General features: G+C 34.9%; 1 protein-coding gene across 31 annotated transcripts in view; it reads left to right on the forward strand.

Moving 5' to 3' along the window:
- SOX6 (SRY-box transcription factor 6) overlaps nucleotides 1–22,197 on the forward strand; it is a 685,495-nt gene that overhangs the window by 279,606 nt on the left and 383,692 nt on the right. For 29 of the 31 annotated variants that reach the window (XM_061146939.1, XM_061146891.1, XM_061146914.1 and 26 more), the window contains one exon: nucleotides 15,803–16,043. In XM_061146939.1, the coding sequence (XP_061002922.1) occupies nucleotides 15,807–16,043 (237 nt within the window). In that variant the 5' untranslated portion in view covers nucleotides 15,803–15,806. Of the gene's footprint in view, nucleotides 1–12,929; nucleotides 13,026–15,802; nucleotides 16,044–22,197 lie in introns of those variants that run through there. The other 2 variants (XM_061146975.1, XM_061147063.1) reach the window with 2 other exon arrangements.

Genomic DNA, 22,197 nt, shown 5'->3' on the forward strand with positions numbered 1-22,197 from the left:
ATAGAAAAGCAAATAATCAAGCTTTGAAAGGTATCAGTGCATTTTTAGACTTTATTTACTCTCAAATTAAAGTATATTGAAATGCTGCTTCTCTTTAAAAGTTAATTCTGAGACAGTGGGTATAGTCTTGAAAGTTTAGAACTGATTTGTTTGCAAATCAAGGAAAAAGGTGAATGGTAGGTGGTCTGAATGGGTACCCAGAGTCCAGGATACTCCATTATCCTCACAAATAAAGTTCTCAGCAGCAGATACTGTATGCTATGGTTTCTTCTATGTGAGTGATTCCCTCTCATGCCTAACTCTTTGGGGAAATAGTATTTCCTGTATTTTACCCTGTTGACATGGCCCTAGTCTCTAGTCTACTTTGCTCTGGGTCATGGGTATATTGGCACTGGAAAACGATTCCATGGAACTTTTATTTATAGTGATTTGTAAAAATTCAGAATCTTGTCCTTTCAAAATTTTGTTTGAGTCAAACTCTTTTTCCGTGCACTTTTATTTAAAGGAAGTTACTGTTCATTTAATACCCACCGAATACTAAGTGGTACTAGCACGTATATTAATTTAATCTTCAGGAAGATGTGTTGTTTCTAATTCTACAGATGGGGACAAGGTGCCTCCGAGAGTTAAGTAACTTGTCAAGTTCACAGATCTAGTAAATGAGAGGTCTGGGATTTAAATCCCTACTCTAAATCTTTTTATGAATCCACATTTTTCCTTCTGGCAGTAGATTATGTTAAGATTGGTAGCAGTTTTCTAGGTCTAGGCACTGGATGGATGCAAATAAAAGATTTACTTTTGAAGAAATTAAAAAAACTAATAGACAAGGCATGTTAAAGTGTTTCTATTTTGGGAGATTGTGAGGTGGTGCTTATGTGAGAAGAAGAAACAGAACTGGATAAATAGTGTAGATTTTTTTTCTCATAGAAAAGCTTGGGAAAACTAGAACTTCAGTGACTTGATAGGTGTGCATGTAGGTACTTGGTAAAGAGCCCCTGAGTATGCAAGACAGTCAGTAGTCTTACTTGTCTTCTATAACGATAATGCAAATAATTCTGTGCAGTGATCCATGGAAACACTGGATTCTAATATCCTCCTGGAACTGTTTATGATAATATGTTACCACCAAGTGCAAGCGTGAAACTTAAAGCAAATTGCTATAAGGAGTAGGGAAGGGTGGCAGAGGTAGTGAGGGAAAAACACAAGATAGCAGTACTTTATACGTGAAACTGGACTTGTTGGTGTATATTAACAATGTGGAAATTTGGGTTAGTAGTGAAAACCTTTCTTCAACTTTCACAGTTATAATTTATAAAAATGAATGCCCTTGTGCATGAACTTTTTCTGTCCCGCCCTGCTAGAAATTAGGATGTATGTAATGTTATATGGTTGTCAGATTTTAAGAGAATATCTAAATTAACTCTGCATTCATACAGTGAATTCTAGATGGGTGATGTATTAAAATGTATACTGCTTAAGCACTTCATCTGATTTTCCCTCAAGGCTGTCCTTAACACCTACTTTTGCAGTGAAACAGCTCCAGTTGTATGTGATGCTTCTGGTATGGCTTTTCTGGTAAGAGCTGTAAAGGTAGAAATTGGGTCTCATACTTATCTGGACCTTTGAAATGAACAGGAATTGACATCCGTATTTCATCTCACAATTGTCTGTATTAGAATATAGTTAAATGCTGTTCATCTAGGTTAATCAGAAAAAGCATGCCAGGGCAAGCATTTTGTTGTTCAGTCACTCAGTTGTGTCTGACTCTTTGCAACCCCGTGGACTGTAGCACGCCTGGCTTCCCTGTCCTTCACCATCTCCTGGAGGTTGCTCAAACTCACTTCCATTAAGTCGGTGATGCCATCCAACCATCTCGTCCTCTGTCATCTTCTTCTCCTCCTGCTTTCAATCTTTCCCAGCATCAGAGTCTTTTCTAATGAGTCAGCTCTTCGCATCAGGTGGCCAAAGTATTGGAGCTTCAGTTTCAGCATCTGTCCTTCCAGTGAATATTCTGGACTGATTTCCTTCAGGATTGACTGGTTTGATCTCGTTGCAGTCCAAAGGACTCTCAAGAGTCTTCTCCAACACCACAGTTATCAGGACCATGATCTTTCAGGGGAAGCATAGATCGTTAATAACCAACAAATATTTATTATAAGATGCACTGCATGAAAATGACAGTGAATCTTTAAGATTTGTATTCCAATAGCTTTGACTACTTCTGTAACCAATTTCACTGTTAAAGAGTCAAATGGATTGGTTAGAAGGTTACCTGCTCTCCTTTCTGCTCCCCTCTCTCCTTTTATAGTTGTCAATCAGTAATTGAGTATTTTGAATCCTAGAAGTAGAAAGGAAGGAAAAAGGGGAAAAGGAAAGACAGAAAATTCTTTGACTATGCTTGGATTAAATGAATATCTAGAATATCTAATTTAAATATTAAAAATAAAGTTCTATAAGAAGTATATGAACTAGTAAAAATCCAGATAATTGAAAATAGTTAATTCATTTAAGTTAGATTTATTATCAGTTACCTCTAATTCTAGTAACATATTCCCTGGATTTAGATCACTTGAGTTTAAATTCTGCCTTCTGTATTTACTAGGTGTGACCTTAGGCAAGTTTTAATATTTTTTAAACAAACATTTTCATGCCTTGGTTTCCTTTTCTGTAGAACAGGGATAATATGCGTTACCTAACTCCTGTAATTGTTTTGAGGGCTAGGTGAGATAATACATGTAACAGTGCTCAGCAATACTTCCTAAACATCTAGCAAATACTATTTGTGTATCTTTTCAATCATCTCTTCAACATCTATCCATCCATCCATAGCTGTTCATCTGTCTGTCCATCTATCCATTTTTTTTTAAATGTTTTTAACAACAGAGTGATGATTTGTTTTCCCACAGAATATGTAGAACTTTTGAAGTATAAAATGAATTTAATTAACCAGAGGGTGGGGGAAGAGGAGACAGCCCGGAAGAATCAAGTTATGTGCAGAGATCTAGAAGTTTTACTTTAAATCCTCCAGCTAAATGAATATCCTAAATTTATTTCCACCAGTTCATTCAATAAAATTTATATAATTAGGCAAATATTTATGGAGTGTTTTCTTTGTGTAAAATAAGGTGCTGTGGGAATACAGAGAAGTCTAGTATTTTGTTCTTTCCCTGGAAAAGTTTGTAATCTGATTGGGATTACTGGCTCAGGTGGTAAACAATCTGCCTAAAATGCAGGAGGCCTGGGTTCAATCCCTGGGTGAGAAAGACGCCCTGGAGAAGGGAAGGGCTACCCACTCCAATATTTGTGCCTGGAGAATTCCATGGATAGAGGAGCCTGGCGAGCTGCAGTCCATGGATTGCAAAGAATTGGACATGACTGAGCAACTAATGCATAAAAATATAATTATAGTATATATTTTAAAAAGATTGTTTAAGATAGTATGCATTGTGTTGAATAGGTTATATAAAAAATAAAATTTCAGGGTATTTATTAGAAGTGATTAGAAGATGGGTGGATCTAGTTACCCGGAATAGGCTCAATTAGTTTCCTAGTGATAAGAAAGGAAGGCCAAGGAAATAGGGAAAGACAGGCAAAGCAAAGGCTGGGAGGTAGCAATTAAGTGAAGTCTGAGTGTATCAGTCTAGTAGAGTAGAAGGTTAAAGTGTAGACTACTAGAAGATAAGCTTAGAAAGATTGATTGGATCTGGACGGAGGGCCTTGAATGCCAGCGTCAGGAGTTTGGACTTTTTCTGTCATCAGAGGTGAGCCACTGATTTTTCTTGATCAAGGGAATGGCTTAATACTGGGGGTGGCAGTAAGACTGATTTGGAGGTGGAGATACTGAAATTAATATCAGTTCACAGTCTGTTGTAAGAGTCAAGGTATGAAGTATAATAAAGCCCTGTACGAAGGTGATCATGAGTATGTAAGAAGGTATGAGCATGAGAAACATTATTAAGAGTTGATGGAGCTTAATGACAGGCTGGCAATGATGAGCAAGGATAGAAAAGAGGAGATAGATTTGGTGTTCATGTTTTGAACTTGGATGATTCTGAGCACGATGCTTCCCTGGGTGTGAATGAATGAGGGAGGGTTTTGAGGAAAAGAATGAATCTAATTTTTAAAAAATTATTTATTTGTTATTTTGACTGTACTGCATCATTGTTGCTACACATGAATATTCTCTGTGTCAAACTGAGGTGGGCTACTCTCTAGTTGTGATGCACGGGCTTCTCATTGTGGTTGGTGGCTTCTCTTGTTGCAGAGCACAGACTCTAGGGTGAGCAGGTTTCAGTAGTTGTAGTACACGGGCTTAGTTGCCTTGCAGCATGTGGAATTTTCCTGAACCTGGGATCAAACCCATGTCCCTGCATTTCGAAGGCAGATTCTTAACCGTTGATCACCAGGGAAATCCCCTATGAATCTAATTTTAAGTTTTGTTGAATATGACATAGCAAGTACATCTTGGCATAATCTTGATACATTTTTCTAGCAGTCATTTGAGGATTGTTGTATTTCAGAGAGATGAGAGACAGTTCATTGTTGGGAATATAGATATAAAAATAATAATTTAGATATCAGGACTGATATGTTTGATAAAAAGGATATAGGGAAAGAATAATATATGGGTTGGCAGCATTAACATGTGAGTGGCATTTTCTTTGATTATAGAGGTACCTTAATTAAAAAAAAGCTATTTTCTCATCTCTCCATCCTTAGTTTTCCCTCACTCTCCCCCCCCCCCCCCGCCGAATATTACCATTTATCTGCAATGTGTTGTGCAATATACAGAGCACTGGGGATCCATTAATGAACAAGGTAATCATAACCCCTATGCTCACGGAACATATAGAATAAACTTAAAAAAATAAAATGAAATCTTTTAATGTTTTCTGTTTTTCTTCCACTTATCTTAAGCTTTTGATAACATTTATATAAGCATTTGTCCCCATGGGTCTAAAAGACATTCTCTGACAACAGATTTGTCTTCTTTTTGTGGACACTTTTTATTTTTACTATATTGTGAGGAATATTCTGTAGGATCATAATTTTAGGAATATATTTCTCATCACTGAAGTTGAAAAATACCGATTGAACCACATGACCCACTCCCACCTCCTGCCACCCTCTTTGCAGAGTTTTTTATTGTGTTAATCTTATAAGTAAGACCCTTTGGGAAAAGAGCTTTTTGGCAAGATGAAGGGAAAAGATCTTTCCTTTTAGAACAATCTTACTTCTCACATTCAAATTTCTCTTAATGATATGGAATTTATTTCTAATCATAATAAAACTTGTAACTGGACTTTAGACTTTCCCTTTCTCCTATTTCTTCTATCTCTATTCTGCTTTTAATTTTGCCACGAAGTCAATCCAGTACCTTCATTTCACCCTTCTCCACTCTTTACTAATAAAATGGAGGAATGGTGGCCATTTCAGGTTTATAAAGGATGAAAGTATCCTTCTAAGAAATGATCTGTAAATATCTGAACTTAAATGCTGAGATTCAAGCTCAGGGAATCATATGTTGTTGACAGTCCGTAATTCATTTCACTTTCACTCTTTGCTGTGCTTCCCCTTCTCCTTTACCTGATCCATTTTTGATTTAGAGTATTATACCTGAGATTATTTAGAACAGAAGTATCAGGTAAAAAAAGAATATCAGTTCAAGTCAGTTCAGTTCAGTCGCTCAGTCGTGTCCGACTCTTTGTGACCCCGTGGACTGCAGCACGCCAGGCCTCCCTGTCCATGACCAACTCCTGGAGTTTACTCAAACTCATCCATTGAGTTGGTGATGCCATCCAACCATCTCATACTCTTTCGTTCCCTTCTCCTCCTGCCCTCAATCTTTTCCAGCATCAGGGTCTTTTCAAATGAGTCAGTTCTTCACATCCTTTAGCCAAAGTATTGGAGTTTCAGCTTCAACATCAGTCCTTCCAATGAATATTCAGGACTGATTTCCTTTAGGATGGACTGATTGGATCTCCTTGCAGTCCAAGGGACTCTCAAGAGTCTTCTCCAACACCACAGTTCAAAAGCATCAATTCTTCGGCGCTCAGCTTTCTTTATAGTCCAACTCTCACATCCATACATGACTACTGGATAAACCGTAGCCTTAACTAGACAGACCTTTGCTGGCAAAGTAATATCTCTGCTTTTTAATATGCTGTCTAGGTTGGTCACAACTTTGCTTTCAAGGAGTAAGCGTCTTAACTTCATGGCTACAATCACCATCTGCAGTGATTTTGGAGCCCCTCATAATAAAGTCTGTCACTATTTCCACTGTTTCTCCATTTATTTGCCATGAAGTGATGCGACCAGATGTCATGATCTTAGTTTTCTGAAAGGTTGAAGCTCTATACAGTCAGCAAAAGCAAGACTGGAAATATCAGACGTTATATATAATATACTTTTCTGTTAAAAAGGAGGACATTCTTTTTTACTGAAGTATAGAATTGATTTACAATGTTGTGCTAATTTCAGGTATACTGCTAAGTGATTCATATATATATATATATTCTTTTTGGATTATTTTCCCTTATTGGTTGTTACAAGATATTGAATATAATTCTCTGTGCTATACAGTAGGTCCTTGTTGTTTATCTAGTTTATGTATAGTACCATGTGTATGCTAATCCCAAACTCCTAATTTATCCCTTCCTTGTTTCCCCTTTGGCAATTATAAGTTTGTTTTCTATGTCTGTGAATCTATTTCTGTTTTGTAAATAAGTTCATTTGTATTGTTTTTTAAGATTTGACATATAAGTGATATCATATGATATTTGCCTTTCTCTGCTGACTTACTTCACTTATGTATGATTGTCTCTAGGTTTCATTTATGTTGCTACAAATGGCATTATTTCATTTTTTATGGCTGAGTAATATTCCATTGTATGTATGTACCACATCTTACTTAGCCATTCCTCTGTTGATGGACATTTAGGTTGCTTTCATATCTTGACTACTATATACAGTGCTGCAATGAACATTGAGGTGCATGTATCTTTTTGAATTAAAGTTTTTGTCTTTTCTGGTTTAGGAATGGGATTTCTGGATCATATGGTAGCTCTAGTTTTAGTTTTTTAAGGAACCTCTATACTGTTCTCTATAGTGGCTGCATCAATTTACATTCCCACCTTTTCTCCATACGTTCTCCAGGATTTATTATTTGTAGACTTTTTGATGAGGACCATTCTGACCAGTGTGAGGTGATACCTCATTGTAGTTTTGATATACAGTTTTTTTCTAATAATTAGCAACGATGAACATATTTTAATGCAAAGAAGGACATTATTGATGAGGAAGAAAACTCCTAAGTTAGGAGTGTTTTGAAATGGAAAGATAGTTTCTGCCATATTGGAAAGAATAATGTAAATCTGAATGCTTTAAACTTTGAGTTAGATATAAAATCACTTTAGTAATACCTTTTAAAAAAGCAGTTTGGCTGGAGCAACATCTATATTTATGTAGATTACTTAGGAGTTTTCAGCATGTGGGGAAAATCATGTCAAATTTTCAGGACTTTAATACTAACCAGCTTTGGGTTACCGAAATCACTTTCATAGTGGGCCAATCTGGCCACCAAATTTGGATAAGAATTCCAGATGCTGAGTGTCTCAGCATAAATAAAAGTTGTGGATGTGTACCCAGTGCTTGGTTATTTTTGTAAACTTGGATAGAGATAGATACTAAGTCAATTTTGTGAGGTGAATTTTTGACCTCGGAAATACAGATCACTTTAGAAGACAATAATAGGGCATAACATTTTTATTTTTCGTAAAAAATAAGACAAAAGCTTTTGAAGTTTGAATAATACCTGTCTTTTTCAACCTGCTGAAAGGTTTCTAGGCTAGAGAGAAATATCTGAAAGGGTAGTTTTTATAATGGTCTTACTGCTAACATATACTTAACATTGTCAGCAGAGATGGCAGTGATAACAGTTTGTACTCTGTATAAGGCCTTATACTCTGGAAAGTCGTAGTGCTCTTGTTAGTATTTGTATTCACTTTTTATTAATTGGTCTTTCTTATTGTTTTCCATTTTAATTTACTGTGAGACTAATAAATCTTGTTCTTAAATAAGAGATTGCATCACAGTATTCAGCATTAAAATAACACTCCTTTTTGGGGGAAGCCAGATAGATGTGTTTACTCTGTAGAGAGATTTAGATTTGATTTTTTGTTTTCTTCATGGTAATTATGTTTGCACTTTGCTGATCACTAGTTGTGCATTATTACAATGGAAGGTGACAATTTGATTGTCTTCAATTGGAGAAACAAGTAATTTTATATTCACTAAGCTGTCAGGTAACACTAACTCACAGTACTAAGAGCTCCTGGCAATGTGGCTTGGCACCTATATTTAACTGCTTTGATGCTTGTGTAACCTCTGCTGAATCAGAAATACTTTGCCTGCTGGAAATGGTTTTCAGTGTTGTACAATGAGGTTTTCATTAAGTAGACAAACTGAAAATGAACTGCAAAGCCACTGTTGTTTCTCTCCTCCCCTTCCCCCTGGTCCCTCCCCCTTCTCCTCTCCTTCCCCACCTCGCCTGTTCCCCTCCCGCTTCCTCTTCCTAGTCTTTCTCTTCTTATTTGATAGGAACCTCAAGTTTATACCTTATTTCATTACATGAAAGAAATTGCTGGCTTGCTTTGTTTAGCTAAAGGAGAACCTCAGAGATTAGCTTCCTTACAAAATTTTGCTCATCATTGATACCATTTGTGAGCCTTACCTTTTCGAAACTACATAGTAACAATGTTCATTTTTCTCTTTTTTCTGGCAATACTGAAAAGTGAAAATAGAGGTGACAGCTTCATACCTAGCCTTTCTCCCTGAGAAGTTATTGTTCTGGTTTATAATTTTATTGATAATTGGATAAGATATCCTGTAATTGGGCTTTTATACTTGTGGGTTTGTTTCAAGCTGACAAAGACATATTTGGTATTTACTTTAAAAATTATGGTTCTCATTTCATGTGAAGAGGAGATTCAAAGTGAAGGTATATAAATAAGTTCATTTTGCTATTATTTTAGACAGCTTTCTTTCACTCAAGCCAAATAGAAGTCTTTCATTTGAGGGATAAAGTCATAGTGTGTGATTAAAATCCTCTAAGTAAGTATATTTATAGTAGCCATTGTTCGGTTTTTCTCTTATTGTTAGGTGGCTGATTTTATTTATGCATTCTGGGCCTGGCTTTCCAAAGCAAAGATCTCAACAAGTAATTGGTAGATTAGCTTTGAGAAAAATTCAATATTATTTCTATCAAGCAAAAAGTATAGAGGTTACATGAAGGCAAGTTGTTTTGATCCCAGGAAGAAACTGGATACTCAGAGACACATGTAATAATTATAGGTTTTCCATAGGCAATCCGTCAGGCAGGCCAGTCATTAGGCTGGTTGCCTGCCTCTTCCAGCAGATACTAACCAATTAGACAGAGGTGGTTACGTGATGTAACATTATCAGGAGAAACAATTCATGAGTCAAAGCATTCCAAGACATATGAGCTCTAGTCCAAAGAACAGTCTTAAGCTATATAAAGTGACAGCAATATTGTCAGCTAAATATAAACTCTAGAAACACAAACTTTGATGACTTGAGAAGAATCTGTTCCAGGTAGTCCCTGTTTTGTAAGAACCTCAGAAGGCCTTTGAAGACAGTTTTGGAGCTTTGGTGTGAAAAATTAGAAGCCTTAGATAAGTCAAACTCCATTAATTTAAGCCCCTTCTTAGACATACTTCAAGGGCTTCAAGCCTTTTTCATTTGCCTCATCACTACTGATTTGACAGTTAACTCAAATTAGTGAGTTTTCTTCTAGCAGATATTATCTGTATATGTTACCATATATACTCTGAAAGAGCCACTACAAACTTTAAAAGATAGATTTATAACTCTCCAGGGTAGCTCTAAAAGCAGTAACCTTTTTCATGGAATTTTCTGATTTGTTATTAAGGAGATGGAAGAGGGATAAGAAGCTGGCAGAAGCATAGGGAAGTTTGGAGGTAGAGTGAGGGACAGGTGCTAGGGCTGGATAAAACAATACAGAGAATCCAAAACAGCCCTCAGGCTTGACAGGAGTGAACTGCGGGTGGGTGGAGAAAAGTTTTAAAAGGTTTATCTTAATTTTAATGTCTGAAAAGAGGCCCTCCCTCAGCCTGTTCCAATACCTAAAGGTGGAAATTAGAGGTTCAGGAAGACGGTTTTTAAATCACTCTTTGCCCTAGGCTGGGTGGACTGGCATCTTTTGTAGGGGTTTCTGGGTATTGTGCATTTTGGCAGCTGAACATATCTGTTACTCATGCTCCTTAAAATGAGAGGCACTGTGTTATATTTTTGGAAAATTAGTTGTTTATTTCTCAGTATCAAATCAATTGCAGCATTAAATTAACAGTGAAGTATCTGACTGAAATAAGTCTACCTTGGTAGCCTGGGGCTGAGTTGCAAAAATAAATGTGAATGTTGGCCTGAATTTTTAATTTTTTCTTTAAATAAACCAACTATTAAAATGTTGCTTTATGTTAAAAACAGGGCTTCTTTTGAGTAAATGTAGCACACCTAAGAAATGAATGCCATTTGATAATAACCTTAGAAGTAATGAAAACATTAAAAAAACAGATTAAAATATTGTTTTAATAAATTCAGTGGCTTCTTTAGCTAATTATGTCAGTCCTAAATGATATCATTGAAGTGATTTTTTTTCCAAGCAATGGTAAAAGGGAGAAAAAAGTAATTTCAAGTGACTGTGCCTTATGAGAAAGTTGTTTTAAAAATTCCTAACTTTTCGACATAAAAATGACTTTAAAAAATAGTACTACCAAATAAGAAAGATTTAAAGTTCTAGAAAGTAAGGTTTGTCGGAGATAGACTACTTAATGTGTAGATATCCAGTCCTCACCATTTTACCCAGTCTTGGACCAGCCAATCTTGATTTCTTGTTAAAGAATATAAAATAAATTTACTGTCTGAGTAGGTTGATAATGGTCTAAGCATTCAGATTTTATACTGGAGTTTTGGAATAAAACAATAATCTTCCTAGAAGTACTCTTACTGGCTTCCTAGAAAACTTTATCAATTACTGGGGACTTTATCTCCTACCATCTCATTTTCAAAAGTCCTAAGCCCTGAAGTTCTTCCCAGTGGCTGGCATCCTGGGAATTCACTTGATCTGCTGGGCAGAGACATTTCAAACTCGGGGAACACATGATGGGAATTTAGTTTTATGTGTCCCAAAGATATGTAATTCTCTTTGGAGATTTTACTTGATAATAGCTATGCCCCAGAAAACCATCTTGTTTAACCAATGTGATAAGTTGACAATGTAGTTTTTCTCTCTGATTATAATGTACTCTGTGTAGTCAATACACTGGTACCATGTGAGTGTAATTTCCTCTTTTATTTTATCTCCAATGCACTGTATTATAAATAAACAGTTAAAAAAAACACCAAACAAATCTGTTGCATCTCCTTTTAAGATTGTACCACTGTAGACACTTGTTCTAGTAAAGTAGAATTGGGCGCATTTGATTGCATTTAAATTTTTCATGCTTCAGCAGTTTGGCTGGGAGCACAGTAAAGAAAAATCCCATGAGCGAGGATAGTTTAGAATAATAGAACTTGATTTTGTGTATTATAGCGGCAACATTTGTGCTGCTTTAGTTAGGGTTGTGTCAGCACTTCCATTATAAACCCCTGTTTTCAGGGGGTATATAGCTAGGGAGTTTTTTTTTTAATACAAATTAAAAAAACAATTCATTTGAATGATTTTTAAGTTATAATAGTGCAAAAATAAAACAAAGTTAAGTTATATAGAAATTGACCATTTTCACAAAGATTTTAATTCTTTTGCTTATTAGTTGTATATGAAAGTGAAAGTGAAAGTCAGTCAGTCATGTCTGACTCTTTGCAACCCCGTGGGCTTAGCCCATAGCATTCTCCAGGCCAGAATACTGGAGTGGGTAGCCTTTCCCTTCTCCAGGGGATCTTCCCGACCCAGGGATCAAACCCAGATCTCCCGCATTGCAGGCGGATTCTTTACCAGCTGAGCCACAAGGGAAGCCCATTAATTGTATATGGGCAGCAGCTAAAGTAAGATACTATTCTAATCCACTGTGGGGGTGGAAGTTTTTGTAATGGAAAATTACTGATATGAGGATTCAAAATAAAAATCATCATCCCATGTGATATTTTATATCATTAAAGCAAGTGTATATTTGATCTATGAGTTTCTAAAGAAGAGTAGCCATGGTGCAATGATTATAGTGAAGGCATTACCAAAAGTAAAGTATCTCTGCAGCTTCCTAAATACAGTTTAGTTGATCTAGTGAAAGAGAAAGCTAAAATAAAGAACTGAAATAAATGAGAATGTAATCAGAAAATTGAAGAATTCTGTAACAAAATACTTGTGCAAAAGTAATCAGTAAATTGAATCTGAGACATTTAATCTAAGTAAATCTAAGACATTTAATAAACTTAATTAAAAAGAATTTGTGCACATTTTCCTTTAAAAAATGCAACAAAATCACCATCTAAAACAAAAAGCTTTAACAAAACTATCAGTAAAAGCCAAACCTGAAACAAGCCCAACAATTTTTTCAAAAGAAAATGTCTACAGTGAGGCAATATCTAGCTAAAAGAACAAGAATCACCTTTTTTCTCTGCTAACAACATATTAAGAACTACAGAAACACAAGAAATCAAATAAAATGTGATATGGAAAAGTATTCTTGGAACAAAAAATGTTAATTTCTTTCCTAAAGGGAGGGACTTTGAAGTTGAGTAAGCTTTTCTCGGTTGTTAACTATTATGGTCTATCCATTTCTCCTCCTTGTCCCTTAATGAGGTTGTGAACTGAGGATGAACAGTCAGATTTAATATTGCTTTTTGTTGGCAGCCTGTATTTTATTTGCAACCCTGATACACATTTGTATTTGTAGGTGCAAAATAAAACACAGATTGTGTGATGTTATAAATTGGTAGCTTTCCTGAATGGTCACTGGAGGAATCACCAGAAGACTGTTGATGAAGTAGAGGTGAAGCCTTTCCTCACTAATTGTATTCAGCGTGTAATTTCTAAACTTCCCTCTGAATTTTGATTTTCAATTAACACTCCCCATTTGAAGATAATTTTCTATTTAATGTAATTGCAGGAAATAATTTATTGGCTGATTAAGACTGAGGGCCCAGCCTTCCTTAAGAAAACACTCTAACAAACCAGCCTTTAAACTCAACCCATGGCTTTGGACAGATTTTGTCTATTTTTACAGCTGCATGGTTGTGTTTAATTAGGATTGTGCACTATTGTTCATTGGTGCAGTTTATAGTTGAAATTATTCTTAAGAGACTTTTCATTTTGGGTTTTGTGTTGTGATTAATTTATACTAAACCAACAATCACAGATATTGCTATTGGAAGGAGCCAAGTCACTTTATAATAAGAGGATGTTTATTGGGGAACTAAAGTCACTCTGAGTTTTGGATTATGACTTTCAATTGTATTTAGCTGTTTTAAAAAGCAGCAGTAAATTCATTCTTTTGTCTTTAATGTGAATGATTACATTATTGGTACTGTTATTATCTGAACTATGAAAACACTCTTGTTAATGGCAAGCTCTTGATAAACTTGCAGAACAGTTATAATTTTCCTGGTTTTACTATAGTGATTATGAGGCTAGTGAAATAAGTTCTAGATGATTCCTGTATACCAAGAAACATCCTGCAGTATCATTTTCTATAAGTTTATATACATTTCTCCATTTGTGAGTATTGAAAGAAATTAGTCAAGGATAGTCTTAACTAATTCTTTGATATAGTACTCTTTAGAACATTTCATTTTTTTCTCCTCAAAGAAAACATAGATATACTTCTGTACTTTCTTTTCTCCATATTATTTTTTAGTATCAATTCTAATAGATTATTTTTTTACCATTTATAGAATGATTAATAAAGTAGGTATCAGCATTTTAATATGTTTCAAAGCACTTCAAAAGCCTGTAATACTTTTATTTAGAACTGTGCATAATTAGATTAGCTGATCTTATATTAATTTTTTTCACTGTAGGATACTAAATCTGAGCCCCCTCATTAATTGTGAGAAATTTAGCATTAGCTGTTAAATCCTATGTGAAACATGGGCTGCTACATAAAAACTACTGTTTAAATTGGAATTAACTTAATTATTTTTCTTTGCACTTGATATTTCCTTCACTGCAATATTCATGAAAGCATGTGACAGATTTGTAAATTTAACTGTTAATCTCAGATTTCTAGACCCTTTAATCAGTATTTATTTGTCTGTAGAAACAGTACTAGCAAGTTAATGATTTGCTAATTTGAAAAATGCTCATGTGGTTTCCTATGTTAACTGATTTGTGCATTTTTAAAAAAATGGTATGAAATCAATTAATGTTAAAGAGCAATTAAGGTGGAGATTTTATTCCTTTCGTTACACAGCAATTTTAGAGCTAAATAAGCTATAAAACAAAAACATCGTAAAGTTTTAGAAAAATATTGAGTTGCCTCTTCTTTTAAGTTATAAACTTTTAGTGACTTTATTTCTAGGCATAATAGCTGAGACAATCATCTTGATAGAGAAATATTTTAAAAGATTTGAAATTCTGTTTAATAATCATGACTTGTTATTGTATATGAAAGTACAGAAAGGAGACCTTGTGCTGACTGTAGTTGATGTTTACTTGTAGATACATAGAGAATGTTAAGTAATTGTTTTTGGAGTTTTGAAAATATTATGCGTAGTAGGCACTTTACTGGGTTTCCCAGATGGTGCTAGTGGTAAAGAACACCATCTGCCAATGCAGGAGATGCCTGAGACAAGGGTTTGGTCCCTGAGTAGAGAAGATCCTCCAGAGGAGGACATGGCAATCCACTCTAGTATTCTTGCGTGGAGAGGACAGAGGAGCCTGGTGGGCTACAATCTGTGGGGTTGCAAAGAGTCAGACATGACTGAAACGACTTAGCATGCAAGCACTCAGGCATTTTACTATGTTCATAGTAAATGCTTTGAATCTTATATATACTTTCTAATATAAAACAGAGGCATAGTTATTTCATGTACTCAATTAAGATGTCACAAAATTGCCTTAAGACTAATCTAGCACCATCAGCCACTCAATCAATATGTCACTTAAATTTTAGTTATAGCAGTTGAGACACCTTGAAGGTCTTTACAAAAAGATCAGATTGGCACTAGTCAGTGTTAGACCTAGTACTCATTAACATAAGGTGTAAACTAAAGATGTCTGGACCAAGTTTGTTTAGGATTTCCATCATAGATTACTTACTCTCCTGATTATATTTTCTTACATAGACTTCCTTTGTTTCTATGTAAAGCATAAGAGAAATTTGGATGCGTGTAAATTCATCCTCCCAACTGGTTCATCTGCTGTTTATCTTTTCATTCTTTTTTTCATTTTTTTCTATTCTTTTTTTTTTTTTTTTTTGCTAGCCATCAACTGAATTACTCTTAATAATCTAGTTGGGAGAACTGAGAGGAAAAATGCACACATACATATAGTATACATTATGAAAACTCATTCCATAACAATTTCATTTGTGGATTGGTAAAGAAGAAAATGTACAGCAATTACTGGGAAGTTTGCTGAGTTAAAAGCTAAGAGGAAAGTGGAACAGATAAGCTAAGAATTCTTTTTCAGTGATTTAGATTAGATCATAAATATTTCTGAAGTTAGAGAACTTTCCTTTTTTTTCTGAATTAGTCAAATATAAGTGATGGTTTATTCTTTTGTCATTGACAGTTCTTTTAAAAATCCATGCTGTTCCTTGTTTTGTAGAAGAATGTCTTCCAAGCAAGCCACCTCTCCATTTGCCTGTACAGCTGATGGAGAGGAAGCAATGACCCAAGATTTGACCTCAAGGGAAAAGGAAGAGGGCAGTGATCAACATGTGGCCTCCCATCTGCCTCTGCACCCCATAATGCACAACAAACCTCACTCTGAGGAGCTACCAACACTTGTCAATACCATTCAACAGGATGCTGACTGGGACAGTGTTCTGTCGTCTCAGCAAAGAATGGTGAGCTTTTAAAATCTGGCCACTGTCCCTAAATGTGTCTGTTATTATGGGCTCATTACAAATATGTGTTTTAGAGATAGCTCAAAATCTGTAGCATTAGAGTTATTTGTGTTCTGGCCCTGGTGGCTCAGATGGTAAAGAATCCACCTGCAGTGTGGGAGACCTGGGTTTGATTCCTGGATTGGGAAGATCCCCTGGATGAGGGCATGGCAACCCACTCCAGTATTCTTGCCTGGAGAATCCCCATGGAAAGAGAAGCCTGGTGGGCTACAGTCCAGGGGGTCACAAAGAGTCGGACATGACTGAGTGACTAAGCACAGCACAGCACATGAAAACAGCCACCATGTCTATTATTAATATACTACTAGTTAGTGGGAAAAATTGAAAAATGATTTGTGGTTTAGTTTTTGTCCATTATTATGTCGACTTGCCAAAAGGGATTTAGTTTAATTTTGAAGAATATTTGGTTATCTTATTCTCTGTCCTCTGTGTTTAAGATAGTGAACTTAATAATAGCACAAAATAGATATGATCCAATAAAGTGTGGCTGTGTATTAATATGGAAAAATTACAATAAGCAAACATATCTATGTGAATGAGGTCATAGAGTGAATACAGCTTCAGCAAGGAAATGCAAGTATTTATCATTTTTAACAGTCATTCTTGATTAATAATAAAGCTTTTCTCACTTAGATGCCTACATATTAATTTCAAAAGGACATGCAAAGTTCCTGAGTATCATTCAGTCAGACTGCAGGAGTTTGCCCTAAAGGTAGAAACAGCATTAAATACATGCAATGTATTAGCCTACTTTCTCATGTTAAGTTCTACCTGTAACCTTTAAAACAGGCACCATAATAAGTGACATTACTTATCTAGTTTAAAGGAAAAGTATTCATTTTTTTAGCGTTTATAACTGACTGAAATCTTAACATATTTTATTAGATTAGGAATTTTAAACCCTGTTTTACATATCTTAACTCTTGGTTAAATTAATGAAAAATATTTTAAGTGGGAAATGAAGGAAAGTTTTATCACTTAATAAAAAATTAAGCAATATTTAAAAATGCCTTTAATAACATATTTAAAATTTCTTGCTCTATTGTCTCAAAACTAGTTCAAAGACTTAATTTCATAATTTATGGAGGCAGACATTTTTCTTTTTCAGATGATTTCTCAGTCACAATTAGTACTCTGAAGCAGTAGGTGAGAAATAGAGAATTGGACTAGACTAACATGAGTTTGAGTAAACTCCAGGAGTTGGTGATAGACAGGGAGGCCTGGCGTGCTGCTATTCATGGGGTCGCAAAGTGTCAGACACAACTGAGCGACTGAACTGAGCTGAACTGAACTGTTCTAGACCAACTTTATATTCAAAGGGGATCATCATTATACAATTAAACCCACTGGAAGATTTATTTTCCTTGCATAGGGTAAAGAAAAGATATGGTTGGAAAGATTGTTTGGGACCAGTTATCCAACAAGATCTTATATTAATAGATAACTTTATGGAAGTGAGATTTGATTCTAAGCAGAATAGGAAGCCCTTGAAGTGTTTAAGAACTTCAAAAAGAGAATTTCTGACAGTACTATGAATAGATGGGAGGGAGACAGAGTGAAAGGAGGAAGATCTGCTGGAAAGCTATTTGAGAAATCCAGGTAGAGATGATGGTGGCTTGGATTAGTGTGGAGGCAGATCAGATAAAGAGAAGGGATGGGTTCAAGATATATTTTAGCTTTTATGCCAGATATACTTATGGACAAATCAAAATAACTACACTGGAAAATACAGGTTGAGGCAGAAATAATACAGTTCAGATTTTACTTCTTTAGAGCACTCTTTACATTTTTCTAAGTAAAATTTTTTGTATATTAGCAAGTGCAAAATTGATTTTGTGAGTTAGTCTCAAAGTTTTATGATCTAATATTTTGTCAGAAAATAGATATTAATAATTTGATTACCAAATTTATGTTAAGTGGGATTTATGGTAGCATAAGCTAGTTTAAATATACAAATATGTTATATTAGCATAAAAGAAATCATATTTGCTGGAAATGTTTTCAAACTTTCATTCTCTTCTGATATCAATCATTACTTTCCACTGGAGCCTTTGTGTATTCTGAATGTCTGGAAGCCAAAATATTTTGTTTTAGCTCCCACTCTATGGTATTTCCCAGCTGTGTACTTATATGGTATAATAAAAGGATTTAACAATTGGGAAATAGCAGCTGCATTTGGAAATTCTCTTTTGTGCTCCCTTTTCATTTGATAGATTCAGTAATGTATAACAAGTGTAACATCAGACCTGTAATGACTTATACCCCAAGGATCATATCACTGACCAAGTTTTCTCAACCAAGCAAAGGAAAACAATAGAAGGATTTTAGGTTTCTGGACAGTCTTGCAAACCTATATATAGAGAATGTGGGGTAGGGTAACTGTGGTTAGAGTAAAATTTAATAAACACTTTGCCTCATTCTACATTCAAGTGAATTAAATCCAGAGTAGTTGTTATGCAGTTAAGTGAAACTTGTAATTCTCTTCAGTGGATCGTATTTGTTATACATTGTAATTGAACCTCGTAAAACCAGCATGGAGCAACAGGAAACAGCAGAGTGTCTGGAGTGGGATGGGCGAGGGAGAGAATGGTATGATATCAAATCTAGGAGGCAGGAAGATGACCAGTACTATGGGGTATCATAGGCTACAGTGAGGTGTTTGGTTTACTTTACGTGAAGGAGGAAGCCACTGGAAGATTTTAAGCAGGACACTGCCATGATTTGATTTATTATATTTTGAAAAGATCATATTAGCTACTGTGTACAGAATGGATTGCAAGAGATGACACCAGAAACAAGGGCACTTATTAAGAAAACTGTTGCAGTAGTGCAGGTGCGAGTTTGATGATGAGTGAAAGAGGGGGCAGTTAGGGAGGTCCTTTGAAGAGTTCCATAGAGTCTGAAGATGACAAGATTCACACAGAGGGTGAGTAGAATATTTTATGTAATATACACTTAGGTAGAAATTTAGTCAATAATATTTTATAACACAAAGTAAAGTTGGTGAGACCCAGGGTGTGGGGAAGGGTTAGGCAATGCTCCTGCACCAAGAGTGTTCCTTGTGAGGACAGAAGCTTTTTGCCTAACAAGGAGCTGTTTACAGGTAACTTCTGGGGTAGGTTATAGGAATGTGGTCTAGATACCAACATTATCTCTTATAAGGTCCCCAAAGTGACAGGATTGTAAGTGGGACCTCCTGCATGCATGTGTACCTGTGCACTTGGATGCATTCTCATGTTGTATAGCTTAAGACAAATGGGATTATATGCATTTGGCTTTTAATTACTAGTCTAATTAGGTAGAAATAGTCATACTGGACCCTCAGGTCCAGATATCAGAATTCCTTATTTTTGGGACCTACTTAAATTCCTGAAAGTTTTATTTCCTAGGTAAGTTTTAAAAGTAATTTTCCACTATAAATAAAAGATGTCAATAAATCCTTAGTTGCAATTTAAAGAAAATAATAGGCATATTGAGATATTTAATAAATAACTGTTGGGAAGAATACTTCCCTGCTTGCAAACAATTTCTCCTCTCTGTCTTTCTTGCTTTCAGTTCAGTGAAGTTGCTAATTAACTCTGAAGTATTCTATATAGTTCATTTTGAGTCATAAAAATTCTGGTGTGGATTTTGTACCTTTTCTAGAATGGAGCTGTTGCCATTACATGATAACATAGTCTAGGAACTTTGAGTGAGGATTTAATCCTTTCCAGTCATGCTTTATATTGTGACAGACTTTTAGACTTTTAGAAGGTTTCTAATTTTGTTAACCTTTTAAAAGATTTTTAAAACTTGAATTGTCATGCTTTTGGTAAGATTTAGTAACTTAAGGTAGTAGGTAGCACTCAAAATTTATTTCCTCACTTTTATTGAGACTATGAAACTGTATTAGCACACAGTATTGTCCATCTTTAAATGCATCTCAGAAACATAATGACAGAAATTTACTTACAGTTTGGACCAAAAAATAAAGCTATATTTTATGTCATGGTGTGAATAGTGAAATAGACAACTAATGCTGTCTAGATCAATGTGTTAACATTGATCACCTTTATGTATGCACACCTTGTTTAAATACACTGTTTCATTCCTGCTATTAAAATATTGTAAAGTAATTAGCCTCCAACTAATAAAAATAAATGGAAAACAAATAAAATAAAAGGGGCCACCGTCCCTCTTTTTCACTTCAAAAAAACACTATATATATATATATATATATATATATATATATATATATTAATACCATAAAGCAATTATCCTTCTTTTAAAAAATAAATAAATTTTTTAAAGTATATTAAAAAAAACCTTTCCTAAAGTGATTCATTTAAACAAGATGATTATCAATACATCTTTCTAAATATACTTTTTGGGAAAGTTTTCTTACTTAGCTATTATCAAAATCTTTATCAAAAGTAGAAACATTGACATGCTCTGGAATAGCTGGCTTTTACCCCCTTGGGCAAGAAGGGAATCAGGTATGCATGCTGATTAACACACTCCAGTCATTAACGTGTGATTATGTGGGCTGCATATTGAGCACCTGCCAAAATATAAAAACCCAGTACTTTGCTACATCTGTGTTTTGGATTTCTTTTGTATTTTGATAGTTCAAGGAAAATCAGACCCCGGTATATTTTTTTTTTTCAGTATAATAAAATTGTGTGTATATAATGTTTTCAAGGAGTTGAGATATGCTATGTTTATTTTTATGTTAATCTTTGAGACTGTATAAGATCCAGTGACGGGTTTGCAGAGCTCTGACTGTAACATGAATCTCTTAATGAACTCCATCATCAACATTCACTTACAATTTGCAGCATTCCTTCATGTTCATAAGGCTTATATTTTCTGGGATTCAGCCAATATTCCTCAAATTTGCTTTATTTTTGTGTCATCCCTTTATGTGTCATAAATATTTTGTTTTCATTTCTTTCACCAATATGCTGTAGGTGTACACCTCATAGTGATGTTAGTGCTGCTTCTTTGGTTTGATTTTTTCCTATCCATTATCCATTAGCAAATATTCCTTCATGACCAGAGTGTAGCTTAGGCCTTATAGCATTTCCAGACACTTAGGAAAAGTCACTTTTGGATAATTATTTAAAATCTAATTGATTACTAATAGAAAATCTGCTATAATCTAGTCTAACAGAAGAGCTTGATTGAACAGGCCTATTCTCCTCAGGTTTTATTTTCTTGATGGGTTTAAATAACATTCGAATATAGTAGAAGATTTAAAAAGTAAGCTTCTTGTTAAAACTGGTCAGTATTTATCATTGGAAGCTGATCTTAGGACACCAGTAATTTTCTGACTAAAGCAGAACTTCACAAACACATTTCAGTCCATAGGTGATTCTGATTAATGCACACTTTCTTGTGCAGAATTCCTTCTTGCCCAGTGACGACTTGGATACATCACTGTAATGAAACACCATAACTTGAATAATGAAATCTGCACATTTCTATAATACTTCTAAGCAGAATGGCATGGAAAGAAATATACATGTGTATGTATAGCATGCAGTTAACTATTTACATGACCAATTTGAACTTTTTCAAGATTAAAATGAGATATGAATCTTAAAGTCCTTCTAGATCAGCATGAATAAGATGGTTGTGAATATTATGGCATTTTGTTTTGGGAGGAGAAAGCTGGGGTTGTGTTTGCACTCTTCCAGATCAACCTTCTTAGTTTAATTTGAAGAGGGTTACTTGCCATAAAGTCAACTTAACATGACAAATTCTGGTACCACTATTTATTTGGAGATGAGATTATAAGGGCTCTCTTTGATTACTGAGTCAATCCACCTACACTAAGCAGGAAAGACCGTACTTTGTTCCTTCCATGAACGTATCTAATCTTTTTGGAACACATCTAATGAATGTGCCTTAATTACCTTCATATGTAAATTATCCCACTGTTTGTCCTCTGCAGTAAGAACTTTTCCTTGCTTTCCAAGAGAAATGTAACTTTTTAAAAGATGAACAACTTCAAGCTATTATTTCTTTTGTTAATGTAGATTTCAATGTGATGACATATTTATTTTTTATAATATTAACCTTTTAAGTATTATTTTGGCATTGCAATAGTTCC

The sequence above is a fragment of the Dama dama genome, chromosome 1 (genome assembly GCF_033118175.1).
Source record: "Dama dama isolate Ldn47 chromosome 1, ASM3311817v1, whole genome shotgun sequence".
Taxonomy (NCBI): Eukaryota; Metazoa; Chordata; class Mammalia; order Artiodactyla; family Cervidae; genus Dama; species Dama dama.